Below are 20,850 nucleotides of genomic sequence, written 5' to 3' on the forward strand. Positions count from 1 at the left end.
GAAAAAAACTATCTGCTGGAGGAACTCAGCGGGTCCGGCAGCATCTGTGGAGGGGAAATGGACAGTCGACGTTTCAGGTCGAGACCCTTCAGTCCAGATGAAGGGTCTCGTCCCGAAATGTCGACCGTCCATTTACCTCCACACCCCCAGATGCTGTCTGACCTGCTGAGTTCCTCCAGCTGATAGTTTTTTTGGGGTTAGAACTGTGCTTGTATGGAAACGATTCTGCTAATGAGTCGTTGCTTTACACTAAAGTCTTTAGAAAACAGAATGCTGCCTTAATCTGGCTGAGCATTGTAAAAATGTCCTCATTGAAGGTACAGTCTTAAACCCAAGTGTTTAGTTCTTTTCATGTAAATGTACCAGTGCCAGACTCGAGATTGCTGCTATTCTTTGAACAGGTATCAGGTTGTATACCGTGTGTACTGTGGTAAAACTTCTTAGTATGTTATCTCTGCAGCATTCTCAAGAGAGATTTATGTGCATGGAACTTTTTGCCGAATAAGCATTAGATTGTAGGAAATACACTGCGGTATTAACTTTGTGAATGGGTGACGTCAATGCATATTTTCCATTGAGCTGCAGTAAGTGCTGAATATTACAAAAACATAGCTGCTGAGTGCATCTCTCACCAATATCTGAACAACAAGGAAAACTATGTTTGCACCATATTTCTGACTGTATTCAAATAATTTCTGCTAGCGTTTTCCTATAATATAATCCATATTTTAGACTATATTTTCTCATGCCATTGATCACGTTATCCTTACTTAGACTGGCTAACATTTTTAAAAGTTAAAAGTACATTAATTTTAGTAGTTAATTGGAGCTTTCAAAAGGGAGAAGGGTTGGCGCTCGAGGAAAACTAATTTGCAAGGCTGTCGATAAGAGTGGGGTGGTGTAACTGAATAAATTACTTTACTAGGACCTGATAAAGGTCGGCTTGGCTGAGTGGTGTGTACATAGAACAGTAAAAGTGTACATACAAGTGTATGTGCTGCAATGATTCCAAGATTTGGCTTCAGAAAACCTGATACAGGATTAGCAATGGATTTTAAAGACAGTCATCCCGCATTGTATTTCGGACATGGTATTACTGTTTCACTTTTTTTTCCCTCAATTCAACCATGAGAATTGTAAATTTTAGCCTGCTATCAAAAGTATAAGTTATCCAGTCTTGCCCTGCTATCTTCTTCCCTCTGTAGCTCAATATTGAGTAAGTGTTCCGAAATCTCTTGTCCCTTCCCTGCTCTTGATGGGGTGGATCAGTAGGTTCCCTGTTGCTGTTCTGTTTACACTGTAAGGAAGGGCTAGGGGCCAGAACTGATGAATTATGAATTGCAAACAAATGCTTGAGTGTAAGCTTGTCATTTGATTGTTGCTATAGTACATATTGTGGACTGAAGTATTCACCACACTGCACCATGAATTTTCCTTGTAGTTCTGTAACAGAGCAGAAATAAGATCCAGTGTTGTTTTGTAAAGCACTTTAGGATGGTCTGAGACTGAAAGGCTCTACATAAATGCTGGCCTTTTATTTTAATATCCACTCTCCACAGTAGTATTGGTCATTTGAACAATCATAACTGTGTAGTAGCAAGGTGCTTCAAAAATGTATTGTCAAACAAAATTTGACACTATTGGAGATGTTAGAGCAGATGACCAAAGGCCTGGTCAATAAAGTAGTTTTAAGGAGCATCTTAAAGGAGGGGAGGGGGGAAGCGGCACAAATAATAGAGCAATTAAATGTGGGGGGGCTTAATCAAGAATTAAAGGAGCTGTCTCAGAAAATTACAAGGCTGGAGGAGATTGCAGGGATAGGGATGGGTCAGAACGTGGAGGGATTTTAAACACAGATGAAGAATTTAAAATTCTAGCTGTTGCTTATCCCGGAACCAATGTAGGTCAGAAAGCACGGGGTTATGTGTGAACAGGACTCTGTAATTTAGGATATGGGCTGTTATGCTTGTATCATATCTCAGGTTGAACCATTCAGTGCTATATTTGAGCAATTTAGCATCAGAAGATTGAGAGAAAAAATAGAAGAACTAGATTAATTTAATAATTGTATCTTACAATTTTCCTGGTTTGCTACATCTCTGATTATTAGTGCTCTGATAGTGTATTCAACCCAGAGTATTAGCCCAGCATTGAGTATTGCATTTGCTTCTAAAGGTAAGTTTAATTTCCTTTTGTATGTTCCCCTTTCCTTCCTGTGATCTGCATCTTAGAGCAGGGATTTGTTCAGTATCTCGTCTTACTATTCTTTGTTGGTGTGTCTGAGCACCGGATGTTCTTTCTGATCCCTACGTGCCAGTTTGAACATTGATTTAATATCCAGGTGAACTTCTGCAGAGCAGGGTGGCATTTTTAATTCTATTTTCACACTGATGGCACTAACTCTCGGCAGGGTTATGATTCACCAAGTGTTCATTATGTATCAGCCTAATAATGAGTATCATCAAATCCCTATGACTTTTTAGGTATCGTAACTGAGTGTGACTGTTTTATTGCCCAGCGCACTCAGCATTCTTTCTGAATAGCAATGAAAAAAGGAGAACCCTACCTGCTTTTGTCTTAACGTTTAGCCTGAAGTCCCACACCACCAGGTTCAGGAACAGCTACTTCCCTTCAACCATTCGGTTCTTGAACCAACCGGCACAACCCCAATCACTACAGTTTAGCAACACTATGACCACTTTGATCACTCTGCACTAAAATGGACTTTGCTTTTTTTGTTCTAATTGTGTTCTTTCTTGTAAAAGTAGTTTGTTTCTCTTGTGAATGCTGCTTATCCGATGCTATGTGCCTTTGATGCTGCTGCAAGTAAGTTTTTCATTGCACCTGTGCACACATGTACTTGTGCATGTGACAATAAACTTGACTTTGACTTTGACACTTATGCCTTCCCTAGCTCACAAGCACTGAGGTCAATAATACTCCAACTGCTGTTCTGGATAGGATCTGCTGAAGCAGTGTAGGTCGAGACTCAGAGCTGAGATCTTCTGGTCTACATCCCCCAAAACCACACCATGTGATGCTTGCAAACTAATTTTTATATCTACTGTTCATCTAAGGCCAACATTTATTGTCTGTCATTAATTTCCATCGAGGAGGTGCCTTGAACCCCTGCTCCCACAAAAGTGTTGTTCATGGTACATTTATTATAGTGGGGGAGTTAGCACCTGAATGCAAGAGCCTTCAAAACGAAGCATGACCTTGTCTTCAGCCAGAATCTATATGAAAATTTTCAGCATGGCTCCCTGAGTAGTAATCAAGCAAAGAAACCCAGCTGGGATCTTCCATGGTGACTGACTACTAAAAATCTTTCCCCATTCTAAGGAGCATTCAAAGCCTTTTGATTATGATGATTATATTTTTTAAGGACCATTAAGCCTGAATTGTAACAAGCAAGTCATTTTGATGCTGAAATTTATGTCCACTAGAATGTACATATATGTGGAAAATTGGTTCCTTTACTGAATATGATAAGATCAGTTTTATCATGTTTATACTACAAAGGCATTGTCACACCACTGGAGTGATGCTTAGAATCTATGCATGACCCTCAATCTTCAGTTGTTGCAAGCATAGTATCTCTGTAGTCAAAAGTATGCTGCTGAGACAATAAGGCTGGTTTCCGTCTAATAAAGCTTTCATATTTTGCAAGTGAACCCAAAATAGAGTCGAGATACTTTTTATCTGCTATACATCTATCTTTTCTACCACTTCTGGTGTGATCAATGTTGCTCCATTCTTCTCTCTGCCACCCCTCCCAAAGCTTTGTTTCTTCCTCCTCTTGAAGGTTGATAGCTACTGGGGGATAATCCATTGGATTCTGGAAGGCTTGCTATCCTTAAGTGATCATTCTTTGTGAGCATTATTTATCATGGTCATCTTGGTTGGCATGGACAAGCTGGACTGAAAGGCCTGTTTCTGTAGCAACAAATAACTTGCTCAGCGGGTCGAGCAGCATCTGTCGGGGGGAAAGGAATTGTCGATGTTTCGGGTCAAAACCCTGCATCAATCCTGAAGCAGGGTTTCGACCCAAAACATTGACAATTCCTCTTCTCTCACAGCTGCTGCTCGACCCACTGAGTTCTTCCAGCAGATTGTTGCTCCAGATCCCAGCCTCTGCAATCTCTTGCGTCTCTGGGCCTGACTCTGTGCTGTATTACTCTATGACCAGAGCAGCTGAGCACAGTTCCTCTATGAGTTGTCTACATGTGGTTTGCAATGGAGTAATGGGGTGTACCGATCACCAACTTGGCATTCTACTGGACCCCAATGCCATTGTTGAAACTGTACGTCCTCTCTCTCTCGCAGACTGCTCCATTTTGATGGCAGCTGCCTCTGAAACCAGACTGGCCTGGCCTCCATTTGTTGTAGGCTGAAACTGTTCGTAAGGCTTGCTGATATCCTGCCTTGTTGTGCCATCCTCTGTCCTATCTCAAGAGCTGTGGAATCATTTAAATCTCTGGGCCCTCTGCCTCATATTGAGGCCCTACATGAGCTCTCTGCTTCTGAAAACCCCTCCACCTCAAAGTTGGAGCTCCAAGCTATTTGAATCACACACTCATTTAAATCTCTCTGCATTTCCCTCTATCTTATACCTCCTTATAGGTTGCCTTGTTCTTTGTCACCCATCCTACTCTTTCCTAGCTTGCCATTGATTCTTCTTCCTTATTCCTTTGACAGTCCTTAGATTTTTCTGCATGAAAGCTGCCTTTGTGGTAGTGTACATAGAACATAGAAAAGGCCCTTCGGCCCACAGTGTTGTGCTGACATAGCTATTCCCTCCTACCTACAGAATGCCCATATCCCTCCATTTTCCTCTCATTCATGTGCCCATCCAAGCCCCTCTTAAAAGCCCCCAATGAATTTGCCTCCACCACCCTATCAGACAACGCATTCCAGGCATCCACCACTCTCTCAATAAAAAACGTAGCCCTCAAGTCTGTTCTGAACCTACCCCCCTCACCTTAAACGCATGCCCTCTGGTATTGGATCGCTCAATAATGGGAAAAAGATATTGCTTGTCCACCCTATCTATGCCCCTCATAATTTTATACACTTCCAACAAATCACCCCTCAGCCTCCACCACTCTAGAGAAAAGAGCCCAAGTTTGTCCAGCCTCTAATCCAGTATAGTTCGGTACTTTCTGGTTTCATTTCCAAGGTATTATTATTTGTTCATGGGGTATGAGTGCCACTGACCATTTGTTGTCCATCCTTAAACTGAGTTACAGGCAGAAAATGTGGCCGCATCAGTGGGTAGTTTCAGGTGAGATACCTTAGAACTGGGAAGGAAACAAAAGAAGCTTGTTAAGGGGTGGCGGGGGGGAGGGGAATGTCTCTGATAGGATAAAATCTGGGTGACCATGGGGATAAACTGTAAACAAGATTATCTGGCCAGTGAATGAATAGGAGCAGTTAGAGAGCGAGAACATAGACAAAAGAATGTGGAAGTTGTGAAATGCAGAGCAGGTAGGCGTGCCCGGCAGGTCAGGCTGGGAATGTCCTCCACTGCCGGAGGGATGGAAAACCAATAAACAAGCTGAACCAACATCACAGATGAACAACTGGTGAAATAAGATTTCTTTATTCATCACATGTACGTTGAAACACACAGTGAAATGCATCTTTTGCGTAGTGTTCTGGGGCAGCCTGCAAGTGTCACCACACTTCAGGTGCCAACATACCATGCCCACAACTTCCTAACCCATACATCTTTGGAAGGTGGGAGGAAACCAGAGCACCCGGAGGAAACCCACGCAGACACGGGGAGAACGTACAAACTCCTTACAGACAGTGGCCGGAATTGAACCTGGGTCGCTGGCGCTGTAAAGCGTTACGCTAACCGCTACACTACAATCAAGTTATGTAAAGTTGTAGGATTCGATATCAAGTCCAGAAGGCTGCAATGTGCCCAGATGGAAGATGAGGTGCTGTTCCTCAAGCTTACCTTGGGCCTCATTGTAACAGTGCAGGAGTTCAGACCGATAGGGCTGGAGAAGTAAAGTGACAGCTCCAGGAAGCTCAAGGTTCCCCCTATGCATTGAACTGAGTTAAATTGCCAGGAAATTTATGATGGCAGTGGGTTTGGAGTTAGATGTAGTTTTATATCAGTGCTGTAGTTTTATGGTTATCATCTCCAATTCTGATGTTTTATTTCAGAGTTAACTGAAATCTAGGCTCTCCAGCAACAAACAATCTGCTGGAGGAACTCAGTGGGTTGAACAGCATCAGAGTCAGATTTATTATCACTGACATATATGACATGAAATTTGTTGTTTTGCAGCAGCAGTACAGTGCAAAGATGTAAAATTACTATAAATTACAAAAATAAATAAATAGTGCAGAAGAAAAAGAATAACAAGGTAGTGTTCATGGACCGTTCAGAAATCTGATGACAGAGGGGAAAAAGCTGTTCCTGAATCATTGAGTGTGGGTCTTCAGGCTCCTGTACCTCTTCCCTGATGGTAGTAACAAGAGAAGGGCATGTCCCAGGTGGTGAGGGTCCCCAGTGATGGATGCCGCCTTCTTGAGGCACCGCCTCTTAAAGATGTCCTCTGGATCTGTTGGAGGAAAAGAATTGTTGATGCTGAGGTCTGAAACCATGCATCAGGACTGGTCATGTTGCCTCTAGGTTCTCTAGCTGCTCTGGTGAGATTTGAACACTTCTGCAGATTATTGTCGTGACATAACCACTGCATCACTGTACCTGATAATTGTGGCAAGTAACCTGTTCGTGGTGGATGGTAGGAGTCAGGCAGCTAGTAATTGAAAAGTTGGCAACATTTTCTTTAGTAAAGAAAAATAATGTTTTTATCCAAATCATTTGAGGTTAACTAAATATTGTCAGGAATTTGCCTTCCTTGCTCACTTAGTGCAAGTTGTGTAATTCAACTTTAAATGAGTTGATCCCTGTAAGCTGCTTTCATATTGATTTTGATTTAGATTTAGATTCCAGGAATCTTGCATCTAGGATCCAGATTCTGGTAACCAGACGGCTTTGTTGGTGCAAAAAAATTGTACCTCTTGGGCTTTTGCTCAGTTCTTGGTTTTGTGAGTGTTGCTGGGATAAGGCAGCTGGATTCAATAAACACTGGGAACTGTGTTGCTGATGCTAACCTTTTGGAATCTGAAATAAAACCCTTTAAAGCAGCTGTGCAGAGTCACTGGTACTAGCCCTCAGTTTAAAATGCCAGCTGTTGAGGATTACAGTGTGACAGCCTTGCCTCGGTTGTAGCGCTTTCCCCTTAGGATGGGGATTGCAGCCACACTGCAGGACTTGAGCACATTGTATAGGCTGACACATTAGTGCATGACTGGAAGTACATTGTACTGTTACTAAAGGCTGGTCTACTCCATGTTAGAAGAGGATCAAGGGAGTTCTTCTTGTGTTGTGGGCAACATTTATTCATCAACCAACATCGCTGGTTATGTTATCTCATGTTTGTGGGACTTGGCAGTGTGCTAATTAGGAACACTGCCTTCCACCATTCCAATAGTGATAACACTTCAACAGTACTTCTTGGCAGTGAAGTCCTTTGGGACATTTCTGGTCCTGAAAAGCACAGTGAGAATCAGTTCTTTCTTGCAAAGCCCAGGACCGACAGAAGTGCTGTCGGATCTGTTCTAGCTCTTGATATGTGTAGAACCATGTGCCCTAGACTGACGGAACCATACAGACCAGCAAAATTCCACACTCAATCCCCATACTTTGCTGAGTTCTTAGGCAAAAGTCCTTGCATTTGCTTCAAAGCTCTTGAATTAAGCAAGTAAATACAACAGGGTTTTTTTACTCAGGACCCCTGTACCAACTGCGAATGTCTAGTTCCTGCCCAAAGGTTCAAGGTGAAGCAGTCTCACCTGCCATCATGTAGATGATTGCTTGGCTCAGAACATAGGCTCAAGGTTCTGGAGGGTGCTTGGAGCTTGTCTGCAAAGGAGATGTCTTTGGAGACGGGTGAATGTGAGTGAACGCACTATCCGGTCTGTATAGAACACAGAACAGTACAGCACAACACAACACAGGAACGGGCCCTTCGGCCCACAATGTTGTGCCGTGCTAACTAAGCTAATGACCCCTAATCCCTTCTGCCAACACAATGTCCCTTATCCCTCCGTTCTCTGCACATCCATGTGCCTATCTAAGAGCCTCTTAAACACCTCTATTGTATCTGTCTCCACCTCCACCCCTGGCGGCGCATTCCAGGCACCCACCACTCTCTGTGTAAATAAAACTTGTCCTGCACATTTCCTTATGAACTTTCCCCTCTCACCTTAAATGCATGCCCTCTGGTCTGAGACATTTCGACCCTGGGAAAAAGATACCAGTTGTCTACTCTGTGCCTCTCATAATTTTATAAACTTCTATCGGGTCTCCCCTCAGCCTCCAGCACTTCAGAGAAAACAACCCAAGTTTGTCCAACCTCTCCTTAAAGCACATGTCCTCTAATCCAGGCAGCATCCTGGTGAACCTCTTCTGCACCCTCTCCAAAGCCTCCGCATCCTTCCTATAATGGGGCAACCAGAATTGAATGCAATACTCCAGGTGTGTCCTAACCAGAGTTTTATAAAGCTGTAACATAACTTCCTGACTGTTGAACTCAGTGCCCTGACTAATTAAGGTGAGCATCTCATACGCCGCCTTTACCACCCTGTCGATTTGTGCAGCCACTTTCAGGGAGCTATGGACTCGGACCCCAAGATCCCTCTGTACATCAATGCTGTTAAGGGTCCTTGGCATATAATTGCCAAGTGTTTATTCTTTAATTAGCTGATCTATGCAGACTGCTGCAATGGAACTAGCTGTCCAAGGGCTCAGAAGATTAAAAATCAGCCAGATCTTGGCTTCCTACACTTCCACCTCACGCCCAATAATATATCTATGATTGCTGTGTAAGCATTCACTTGGGAATATACCATAGTTAGTTGTAGTGAAGCTATACACGAAGGTAAAGAAATTTGGGGATGGGCACAGGAATATTGAATGTAATGCACATGATGCATTACTGATTGGTGACCTATTAGACGGTGTTCTAATTCAGGGTTGTCAGCCTGTTCTGAAGGACATAGAGGGATCTCAGCATGGTGGTTAAGGAAATTGCGTTGGATTGCTCACCACAGGATAACAAAGTTTGCATGCTGAGAGAAAGATGGAATGAAAAATGTAAGTGAGCGAGAAAAAGTGGAATAAAGAAAAATCTGTTGAAATTTTTGGTATGGATCAGGGATGTGTACTTATAAAGATTCCACTGGCTTTGGCATTTGCATGTGGCAAGCTCAGTTCTGAATCCTTCTGAAGCAGATTAGTAGATGGGTCATTTTAATACCTAGTTCTAGGCTTGTATCACTATAAAAATAAAATTGAACACTAATATGCTTATGTTTTAGTGTATGATAGAATGCCACTCTTAAACAAAAGGCTTTAAAATACACACATTGCTCTCATATGGTATGTTCCTCAAATGGTTTTTTTAAACATTAAAATCCATTAGCATTCGAAAAGTGCACTGCATTTGAGAGCATCGATGAATATGAAGTGCAGTTTTTGAGACCAATTATTCCAGAGAGTTAGTGTTAAGCTTTTGCAGCAAGGGAGCTGTCATGATGCAAGGTTTTTTTTCCCTCCCCCAAGAACACCCATTTAATTCCATCCTCACTTTTCTCTAATGATTCCTGCGTCTATTTGTGGAGTTGATTTTTAATTTAAGAGACTTCGATCTGGTGCTTTTGTCAGGTGCTTATAATTGTGGTTTAACTGCTTCAAAAAAAAACCCCCTGCAACAAATGACGTGTCTGTGATTCATGTTAATTCTGTTAAAGCCCCCTCACACTTTCTCAATGTGCTTCCTTTGTGCATGTTGATCAAATCAGCCAATTGGAACTTCCATTCATCTCTCTCTGTCATTGATCAATGGCGGAGGGCTAACTTTGAATGCTTGATTTGAACAGCATTGCATCCCTAGCCTCTGCAGCCTCTTGACGAATGTGGTGAGCGAAGGGGGGGGGGGGGGGGGAGCTTGATATTTTAATTGTGTTTTTGTTCTGCAATTATTTCACCTTCCATCCACCTCAAGCTTCAGATACGCTGAGAGATTCTCTGCACTTAGCTGATGTCTGACTTGAAAATGCTTCTCACTCCTGACCTCTTCTCATCCCTCCTCACCAACCCCCTCCCTGGCCCTAACCTGCTGCGTTTGTTCTCCCTTGTTCCTTGAAAAGCCTCCCCTGGCCACTGCGTCAACGTATTTAGAGATATTTCCCTCGTGCTTCCACCAGACTATTCTCTGCGATGAAAGCGGATGTCAGTCCTCTGTGCCCCTCTCTGAAATGCATGGTTTGTTTTCGCTGCTCTCCTGAGCCTCACCTCTATTGCACATTATACCAAGGGTTAACTGTACACTTAATGTGCATCCAAGGCAGATGAGGCTTGGCAGATGCAATGTACATAATACAACTCAGAGTGAACAAATAAACAGGGATGCTAACCCATGCATTAACAGAGTGTCCTGTTTTAGGGTTATTTATTCTGTAACTCGTATGATGACATTTTAAATAACGTCATAAAGTAGCATCAAAAACCCTGTGCTGTAATTCCCGATTGTAATCACAGATACTGTAAATCACTACTGGGTTTTAGTGAACTATGCAGGTTTTTACATCTGACCACTTGTGCAATTAAATGCTGGGATATAATTCAAAAAATTAGATATTTTTTAATTTAGCCGTATACAGTTTTTTTTGCTCAGTTGCTGTGATGATTTGCATACAAGAATTTTACATCAGAATTCAACCAAATGAATTTTGACAGCCATGTTGGTGGGTAGTGTTGGGGTATCTGCATATTGAATTGATGAAAAGACGATCCTTCACAGCTGTGCAGATTACTCTCGGGATAGAAAGGAAAGTACCAAATAGAATGCCAATGATGCCAGTTAGTTAGATTGCAGAAATAGCAATGTCTAAATATTAATATTCTGTTTTACAATGCAAGGCTATGCTCCCTTAAATTGTCTCTGTCTGTAGCCAGGTTTGTTCACTGAAGAAAATACTTTGGACTTGATAAGTGTCTTTGCTTCAGGGAATCAATCTCCATCGTACTTTGTACTAAAAGGTACCTTTTTTTTCTTCCAGAGTGTAAGATTGCCTGCCTATAATATGGTGTCCTGATGTGTTCCAAGCAACGTATCGTGGAGGTACAGTGCTATAACAGTTGCTTGCTGAAATGGTATTTTCCCAGACATTAACCTCTCTGTTGTTGGAAGAAGATTTGAGAATGTCTAAGTAAGTATTGTTACTTTCTAATTGACTTGTTTAGTCAGGGACCTGAGCTTTAAATCTGTCTTTATTTTCTCTTAGTGATGTTGTATAAAATAAGCAAAGATAGCCTTACAAGGATCAGAAATGTGGCTTGCAGTTAATAGCTATTAATTGTTTTTAAGGGGTAGGCACGGTATTGTAGCGGTTAGCATAACGCTATCACGGCGCCAGCGACCCGGGTTCAATTCCGGCTGCTGTCTGTAAGGAGTTTGTACGTTCTCCCCATGTCTGCGTGGGTTTCCTCCGGGTGCTCCGGTTTCCTCCCACATTCCAAAGACGTATGGGTCAGGATGTTGCGGGCATGCTATGTTGGCGTTGGAAGAGTGGCAACACTTGCGGGCTGCCCCAGAACACTCTACGCAAAAGATGCGTTTCAATGTACATGTGACTAATAAAGATATCTTAATCTTATGCTAATTGCAGTTTCGCTACTGGAACATAGATTTTGTGCCTTAACCTTCCTTTACTACATTTGGTTTTACTCATTGCATAAAAGCATTGAAATGGAACCAGGAGTGGAACATTCAGTCCCATGAATGGGCCCTGCTATTCAATAAGATCATGGTTGATCTTTTACATTGGTGTCACCTTCCTGTACCAACCCCTTATACCTTGATTCACATAGTATCCAAAAGCCTATCAATCCCGATCTTGAACATAGCCCCTTTGGGTCAAGAATTCTGAAGATGCAGTTTCTTCTCACCTTGGTTTTAAAAATAGAAAATGTTGGAAATACTCACCAGGTTGGTTTGATACTGCCTGACCTCCAAGGTATTTCAGCACTTCCTGCTTTTATTTCAGATTTTCAACAGCTGCAGATTTTTTTTTTGCTTCTGCCAATCCTTTGATTTTAGACCCTGACCCTTGGTTCTAGACACCCCAACCATGAGAGGCTTCATCCCTAGTCTTACTCTGTTGAGTCCTGGAACAATTCTGTATTTTGCAGTGAGATCACCTCTCATTCTTCTAAACTTCAGAGAGTGTCGACTCAGTTTGCTTAACTTGTCCTCTTAAGATAATTGTCCCATCCCAGGAATCTTTGTTACACCTCTCTATCGCAAATATGCCCTTCCTTATGCAGGGAGAGCAGATCTGTGCACAACATTCCAGGTATAGACTCAGCAGAAACTTATAGAATTATCAGAATCTGATTTATTATCACTGACATATGATGTGAAATTTGTTGTTTTGCAGCAGCAGTACAGTGCAAGACATAAAATTTCTATAAATTACAAAACTAAATAGTACCAAAAAAAAGGAATAAGGAATGTTCATGGACCATTCAGAAATCTGATGGCGGAGGGGAAGAAGCTGTTCCTGAATCATTGAGTGTGGGTCTTCTACCTCCTCCCCGATGGTAGTAACGTGAAGAGGGCGTGTCCTGGGTGGTGAGGGTCCTTAATGGTGAATGCCGGCTTCTTGAGGCACTGCCTCTTGAAGATGTCCTCGATGGTGGGGAGGGTTGTGCCTGTGATGGAGCTGGCTGGATCTACAACCCTCTGTAGCCTCTTGCGATCCTGTGTATTGCAGCCTCCATACCAGGCGGTGATGCAACCAGTCAGAATGCTCTCCATTGTACATCTATGTAAATTTGTAAGAATTACATTAAATTCTGACCTTTCTCATCACCTTCTGGTGTGTATAAAATCATGAGGGGCATAGATAGGGTGAATGCACACAGTCTTTTTCCCAGGGTTGGGAAATCAAGAACCAGAGTACATAGGTTTAGGATGAGAGGGGAGAGATTTAATAGGAACCTGAGGGGCAACTTTTTCACCCAGAGGGTGGTTCATATATGGAATGAGCTCCCCTAGGAAGTGGTTGAGGCAGGTAGATTAACAACATTTAAAGGCATTTGGAGAGGTACATGGATAGGAAAGGTTTTGAGGGATATGGGCCAAATGTGGGCAAATGGGACTAGCTTAGATGGGAATCTTGATCGGCATGGACCAGCTGGGCTGAAGGGTCTTTTTCTGTGCTGTATGACTCTTTGACTCTGGTGTCAATGATTCTTGTTCCACATTGCTAACTTTCTCATAATACCTTCGTCAAGCGACCATTCTTTCTTTGTTGGTCTGTAGAGAGGGTGTCAGCACCCTGTTCAACTGCAGGGAGCTTAAGGGACTAGTCTCTAGATTAAAAAAATTCTTTCACAGTTGCAGTGCTTTTATCTGCAATGACTACAAATTTAATCTAAACCTGTTTTACATGGGACTTGCATTTTAGAAAATTTGTTCTCGGGTTCTCTGGTTTGTATGCAGAGATCGCTGGGCACTTGCATTCATATCAAATGGCATGCAATGAATGTTTTGTCTTTGATCCTATCACTTCCTTCTCCATTTATGCTGATTTGCCCCTCACCTTGCACTGTCCCTTCTATCAATGTTGGCATTATCTTTGAAACCTTAGACTCCTCATTCAAGCATTGTGCAGCCTACTGAGGAGGAAAAGCCCTTGCACGTTTTGCTGATTGTGTCCCACCTGCCTCGAGTCTTGTGACCGATAGAATTTTGCTGCCTTGTGTAAAATTGTCCAAAGCCCCAAATGAAGTGCCAATGTAACCTTCCTTTAACAAAGTCAAAGTCGAGTTCATTGTCATGTGCACAAGTCCATGTGTGCACAGGTGCAATGAAAAACTTACTCTGTAGCAGTATCACAGGCACATAGCATCAGGATTCACAAGAAAAATATAAATTAAACATAAATTATACCCAATTTTTACAAGAAAGAACACTAGTAGAACAAAAAGAACAAAGTACATTTTTGTGCAAAGTGATCGATGCTGAAGAATTTCTGGGCCTATGTGTACATTGTGCATAGTCTAGTGCTTGTGACTGCATAAAAACCTTCTGTGGGCATTCCACTCTGTAGACCAGAGAAGCTGAGCCTGGTTGTAGAGGGCCGGATGAGAATGTCCATAAAGTGAAATTCAGGACCACCTGTTCTTTCTGTCCCATACTTCACCATACAACGTGTCTCTGCTAAGAAGAATTGACATGTATTTGATTCAGCCACTATTGGGAATGAGCATTTTATTAAGTCTCAAATGACATGCATGGGTTTTATGCCCTTTATCTGCTTGGCCATAGCGCACCTACTTACCATACAGTTCGTTGTAATAATTCACATATTGACCTTACGTTCTAACTTTTTCAGAGTAGTTGCAATTTATTTGCCAGTTTGGGATGATTCTGTAGTGTACCTGTTTAAGAACTCTAATAACATTTCAAATGTGTAGCTTTACCAAGAAAACAAGGTCAGAATTCCTTGTGTCATGATTGTTGCTATAACTTTCGTATCAAACTCTTTTTGAAAATCCATCTAAACCAATCCATATCATCTTTGATCTGAAAAATCCTATATGGAAAGTTGTGTATGACTTGGTCTTTAGAAATCCATGTTAATTTAGGCTCAGTAATTTTATATGTTTTCATCCTATTTCATCAGGACAAATCACAGAGATGGATTTCCTAATGGTCAAACTTCCTGATGCCTTGTGATTTTTTTTTTGATTAAGCTATTTCCTTTTTTCCGAAGAATATTGTGTTGCCAGCTGTTTACTTCTCTGGAGCTGAATGTTTGGGGAGAAAGATCGCTTGAGCCTTTGTTATTCTTTTGCCCAGCTTGCATCGGGAACTTTGAGTATAAAGAAACCCTCTCCTATGATTTGTCTACCTTGGTTTGAGTAACATCTTCTGTGTCAGCTCTTTCAGTAATGAATTTCCCTATTGGTTAAGCAGTAATCTTTTCTATTGGTTCTCCAGCCATCTCTGGTGCAAAGCGTTGGCGACGCCATCAGTAAATTAGTGTATGCGGTTTTGAGTATCTCATAGACGGTACAGCATGGGTTTGTCAAGGGTGAGAGCTTTTAACTGTAAGGTATTGAAGCAGTTTTTTTACTGGTCAAATGCCAGTAACAGAAGTTTTGTAAAGTTATGAAGAGTTTTAATAAGATGAGTAGGAATGGTCACCAAAGGATTGAGGTCACAAGAAGTTTCCTTTCTCAGATGGTTGTCAGTTGATTTAATCAGAAATTATTGTAGCTCTTAAGGGAAAACTGGATAAATATCTGTAATAGATGCAGACTCTGCAAAGGAGGGGGATTGGCTTTGGGTTAAATTAGTAATGAGCCAGCAAAGGCGCAGTGAGGTTAACTAGCCTCCAACTTGTTTGTAATATCCTCATCGATGAAAATTCTGGCAGTTTCTCCAGTTGCCCTAATTTTTACTGTCTTTTCATGACCATGCTTAAACCTCATCAATCGTCAACAAGAATATGTTTTACTTACCGTTACTAATTTTCAAACACACCACTTCATCTTTCCTAATCTACCTTTATGCCATTTCCCTTTTTTGTCTGCCCTATCATTGTATTTTTTGGCGTTATCTCCCTAATTCCCTTGTCTCTGCCTTTTCCTTCCCCTGTTTAAACAGGTCTAATTCACAGTTCTATTTGCCTGTATTTCCCACCATTTAACCATTTAATTTAGGATTATAGCTTTTTTTAAAAAAATATTTGTCCAGTCAGGTACTCCTGCAACTTTTCTTTTTAATATATTGGAATCACTCAGTCACAATACCTTTGGTTTGGATGTAAACCAGGCTTGCGGAAGTAAAAAAAACAGTAATGTAGCCTGATATGCCATGGAAAAATACACAGCTGCTTCCCTGATCCCATTCCCTGTAGATTCAGGTTCTGTTTGCAAAGATGATACTGAATCAGTATCAGGTTTATTATTACTGACATATGTCGTGACATGTGTTGTTTTGCGGCAGCAGTACAGTGCAAGACATAAAGACAAAAAAATTACTAGAAGTTACAAAAACAAGTAAATAGTGCAAAAGAGGAATAATGAGATAGTGTTCATGGACAGAAGGGAAGAAGCTGTTCCTGAACCATTGAGTGTGGGCCAGGCTCCCGTACCTCCTCCCCAATGGTAGTCATGTGAAGAGGTGGTGAGGGTCCTTAATGATGGATGCCGCCTTCTTGAGTCACTGCCTCTTGAAGATGTCCTCAATGATGGGAAGGGTTGTGCCCGTGATGGAGCTGGCTGAGTCAGCAACCCTCTGCAGCCTCTTTTGATCCTGCACATTGAAGCCTCCATACCAGGTGGTGATGCAACCAGTCAGAATGCTGTCCACCGTACATCTGTAGAAGTTTGCAGGAGACTTTGGTGACATACCAGATCTCCTCAAACTCCTAATGAAGTAGAGCCACTGGCATGCCTTCTTCGTGATCTCATCAATGTACACCAAACTAAGGTTCTTACGCAGAATTGAAATGACTAGCCCCTGTAGATGTTATCCTTTGTCACATGATTGTAACCCTTTATTGACTAGATTGGAGCACACTAAAGGGCTCTTGATGTGTCATTCCAGGTGGCTTAAATGTGTGTGAACTCATTGGAAGCAGGGCATTTACAACAGCTTCAAACTTACCTTAGTGAGGCTGTCTTCTGATTCAGTGCTTTACAACTTACTGTAAGGTGTCTGATGATGGTGAATTCACTCAGTCTTTTTCCCAGGATTGGGGAATCTAGAACTAGAGGGCCTAGGTTTAAGGGAAGAAGGGAACACGTTCTCCCCGTGTCTGCGTGGGTTTCCTCCGGGTGCTCCGGTTTCCTCCCACATTCCAAAGACGTACAGATTAGGAAGTTGTGGGCATGCTATGTTGGCGCCGGAAGCATGGCAACACTTGCGGGCTGCCCCCAGAACACTATGCAAAAAAGATGTATTTCACTGTGTGTTTCGATGTACATGTGACTAATAAAGGTATCTTATTTTATCTTAAGATTTAAAAGGAACTTGGGCGGCAACTTTTTTCACACAGAGAAAAAGTTAAATATGTATATGGAATGAGAAATTCCATTTATGAAATTTTAACCATTCCTGTTCACCTTATTAAAACTCTTCATAACTTTACAAAACTTCTCTTACAGGCATTTGAACATTCTCTGCTCCAATAAAATAAAATTGCTTCAATACCTTACAATTAAAAGCTCTCACCCTTGACAAACCCATGCTGTACCGTCTATAATGAGGTAACCAAAGCTGCACACGCTAATTTAATGATGGCATCGCCAATGCTTTGCACCAGAGAAATGAGAAAAAGAAATATATATATGGAATGAGTTGCCAGAGGAAGTGATTGAGGCAGGTACAATAATGGCTTTTAAAAGACAGTTGGATGGGTACATGGATAGGAAAGGTTTAGAAGGATATGGGCTGAATGCAGGTAAATGGGATTAGCTTGGATGGGGCACCTTGGTCGCCATGGACCATTTGGGCTGAAGGGCCTCTGTCCATGCTGTATAACTCTATGACTCTTTATGTCAGTGGCTGAAGTCCTTCTTTGCTTTCCCTCCCACAGGTTAAAGACGTGCAGCACATCAAGGTTACTACAACCGGAATATTTCTGAGAGCCTTTAAGCCATGGATAGATGTAAGCATGTGGGGCGATTGCGACTCGCCCAGAATCACTCCATACTGAATCCCCAGAAGTGGCATTGTGTTGACTGCAACACCACTGAGTCTGTTTGGGCCTGTCTTAAATGCTCCAATGTGGCTTGTGGCCGCTACATTGAAGAGCATGCACTCAAACACTTTCAGGAAACTAGGCATCCTTTGGCCATGGAGGTCAATGAACTCTATGTCTTTTGTTATCTCTGCGACGACTACGTGTTGAATGACAATGCCACGGGGGACTTAAAACTGTTGAGAAGCACTTTAAGTGCAATAAAGAACCAAAAGTACAGTCCGACGGCACACAATGGCAGGGCATTGCGGTCATTGGCTTGCGGGGAATCTCCTTGTTCGTTCCAGAAGGGCAAGAAAGGGCAGACTCACAGCACGGAGCAGATGTTCACTGCTCTTTGGCACAGGAGGCAGTCTTTACTAACTAAGGCAATGCGCACTTGGTTTGAACAGACAACCAGTGGTAAGCGGAGATTGGAAGAAAAGCGGCTGCAGGAGGAATTGGAGAGAAGAAAGGAGGAAGCGAGAAAGCGCAGACAGGAGCTGAAACGCAAGTTCATGGAAGAGCTTGTCAACACTCCTCCCAGGAAAAGTGCAAGAATTTTATTTCAAATCCAGAAGGAGGAACATATCTCAAGAAAGTGCAAAAAACCAACTGTAAAAAAGGTGCTACAAACTGCCCCTACCTCAAAACGACAAAGGAACAAAATGAAGCGCTATTATGCTGCCAGGCGTAAACCGGTGGTGACTCCTGGTGTTACGGGTCTAAGAAACCTCGGTAATACCTGCTACATGAACTCCATCCTGCAAGTGCTGAGCCACTTGCAGAAGTTCAGAGAATGTTTCTTAACCCTCGATCTCTGTGAGACTGAAGAGTTATTGGCGAGGACCACAAATGGGAAAACGAGGTTGTCTAATAAGGTCACTCTGGGGATTGGTCCTGCTCATTGCATAGCAGAAAGGAATGATCATGTGGGAACTTCAGGGAGATACAGTATGCCAGCTGGTTTGAATGGAGGTGCCTCAGTGGCCAGGAGCCTGGAACTTATTCAACCCAAGGAGCCTAGCTCGAAGCACATCTCTCTTTGCCATGAACTTCACACGCTCTTTCGAGTAATGTGGTCTGGGAAATGGGCTTTGGTATCCCCGTTTGCTATGTTGCACTCTGTCTGGAGCCTGATTCCAGCATTCAGGGGGTATGGTCAGCAAGACGCTCAGGAATTTCTCTGTGAATTATTGGACAAAGTGCAGCAGGAGCTGGAATCAGAAGGCACGAAGCACAGGATTCTCATTCCTTTCTCTCAGAGGAAACTCACCAAGCAGGTTCTCAAGGTGGTGAACACCATCTTTCATGGGCAGCTGCTCAGTCAGGTAAATGAAAATGACAGTGCATGCAGTCTTTATTTTAATTTAATTCTTCATTCGGGATCTGATCTTGTCAAGATGAAGGATAGGAATGCAGCAGAATGGGCTGCTTTCCCTTTGTGCCCAGTGACAGCACTCCTCGATCAGATACCGCCAGCATGAGCTGTCGTCCTGAAGTTCCCTGCGCCAGATATAAAAGTTAAAGCTTTGTCCTTTTCAATCTGTAATGAAAACTGGAAAGACTCTTCTGTACTGAAAACATGATTCATTTTTTTCATTTCCAACCTGTTAATATTTCTGGGTTTGATTTTCAGTAATTAGTCTTTCAGAATTAGGACTAAAATTTCATGCCAGCTGATTGTCATGTGGGATTTCATTAATTGCTTGTTGCAGAGTGCAGTACCCTGGGTGCCTGAAGCCTTGCAGCCTTGTCCAAGTGGCGGTTCTGGACATGTGGGTCTTATTCTGTGATTCATTTGGTGTACCACTTCCACTTCATGTCCGGAAGGCTGCTGGTTCAAGCACCTCTGCAGAGCCAAGCACAAGAATGTGAGCTCCAGTGCTGTGGTGTTGTGCCACCTTAAACCCAGATCCCAGCCAGCTTTCTCGGGAGGGGGGGGGGGAAGATCCTATGGAGGCAAGCAGGGTGTTATCCCAGTGATCTGGCCACTGTTTATCATTGAACTGAAATAACTCTGTTCTCCGGTCAGTAGATTTGTGACCTTGGTGTGCATAGATTGGCTGATTTCTCACATTATAATACATTAAAAACTGTGCTGTGGGCACTTGAAATAGTGAAATGTACAGTAAAGTAAAAGATTTTTTTTCTTTAAATGATGAGCATTACGACACCGATGCTAGAAACTACCAGAATTGACATAGGCTCGTTGGTCTAGGGGTATGATTCTGGCTTTGGGCTTAAAATGCAGGGCATGCGCGAGGTCCCGGGCTCAAACCCTGAAGGAGCCTTCTTCTTAAAATACCAGGCCGGCACAGTGACGCAGCCAGTAGAGACAATGCCTCACAGCTCCAGCGGCCCAGGTTCAATCCTGACCTCTGGTGCTGTTTGTGTGGAGTTTGCACGTTCTCCCTATAACTTTGTTGGTTTTCTCCGAATGCTCTGATTTCCTCCCACGTCCCAAAAATGGGTGGGTTGGTAGGTTAATTGGCCGCTGTAAATTGCACCTGGTGTGTAGATGAGTGGTAGAATCAGGGAGGAATTCATGGCAGTCTGAGGAGACTAAAATGGGTTTCGACAGGATTAATGCAAATGGGTGGTTGGTGTGGACTCGAAGGGCCGGTTACCATGATGTATCTCTGATTAGTTGAGTCCAGCGTTGTTTTGCCCCCATCCTCCAGATGTTGCCTTCCCCAGCATTGGTTAGGGATCAGGAATGGGAATCCTTGCTGGATTTTCTTTTGGGTTACAATCCTTCCACAATATTAGCGGAGGTTTTGCTCACAGAAGCAGAGGCTCAGTAATGCTCTGTCCAATATGCTTTACGTTCCACAACCTAGTTGAACCAATAATTTATTATGAGGATCCTTGGTCTAATCTGACTGTATATGTTACTACTGCATGTCCAGTTAAGTCCCAGGTTATTGAGTTATCAAAATTGAGTTCCCAGTCACCAAATTTGTCCCTTAGTTTGAAGGCGTGTCGTTCTGCAGGATGTTGCTA

At 42.6% G+C, this 20,850-nt stretch overlaps 1 protein-coding gene across 1 annotated transcript in view; it reads left to right on the forward strand.

The window, feature by feature from the left end:
- usp49 (ubiquitin specific peptidase 49) overlaps nucleotides 1-20,850 on the forward strand; it is a 59,858-nt gene that overhangs the window by 11,331 nt on the left and 27,677 nt on the right. The window contains 2 exon segments of the mRNA XM_052035143.1: nucleotides 11,146-11,295; nucleotides 17,701-19,175. Of these exon segments, the coding sequence (XP_051891103.1) occupies nucleotides 17,763-19,175 (1,413 nt within the window). The 5' untranslated portion in view covers nucleotides 11,146-11,295; nucleotides 17,701-17,762.

The sequence above is a fragment of the Pristis pectinata genome, chromosome 20, assembly GCF_009764475.1.
Source record: "Pristis pectinata isolate sPriPec2 chromosome 20, sPriPec2.1.pri, whole genome shotgun sequence".
In the NCBI taxonomy this organism is placed as follows: domain Eukaryota; kingdom Metazoa; phylum Chordata; class Chondrichthyes; order Rhinopristiformes; family Pristidae; genus Pristis; species Pristis pectinata.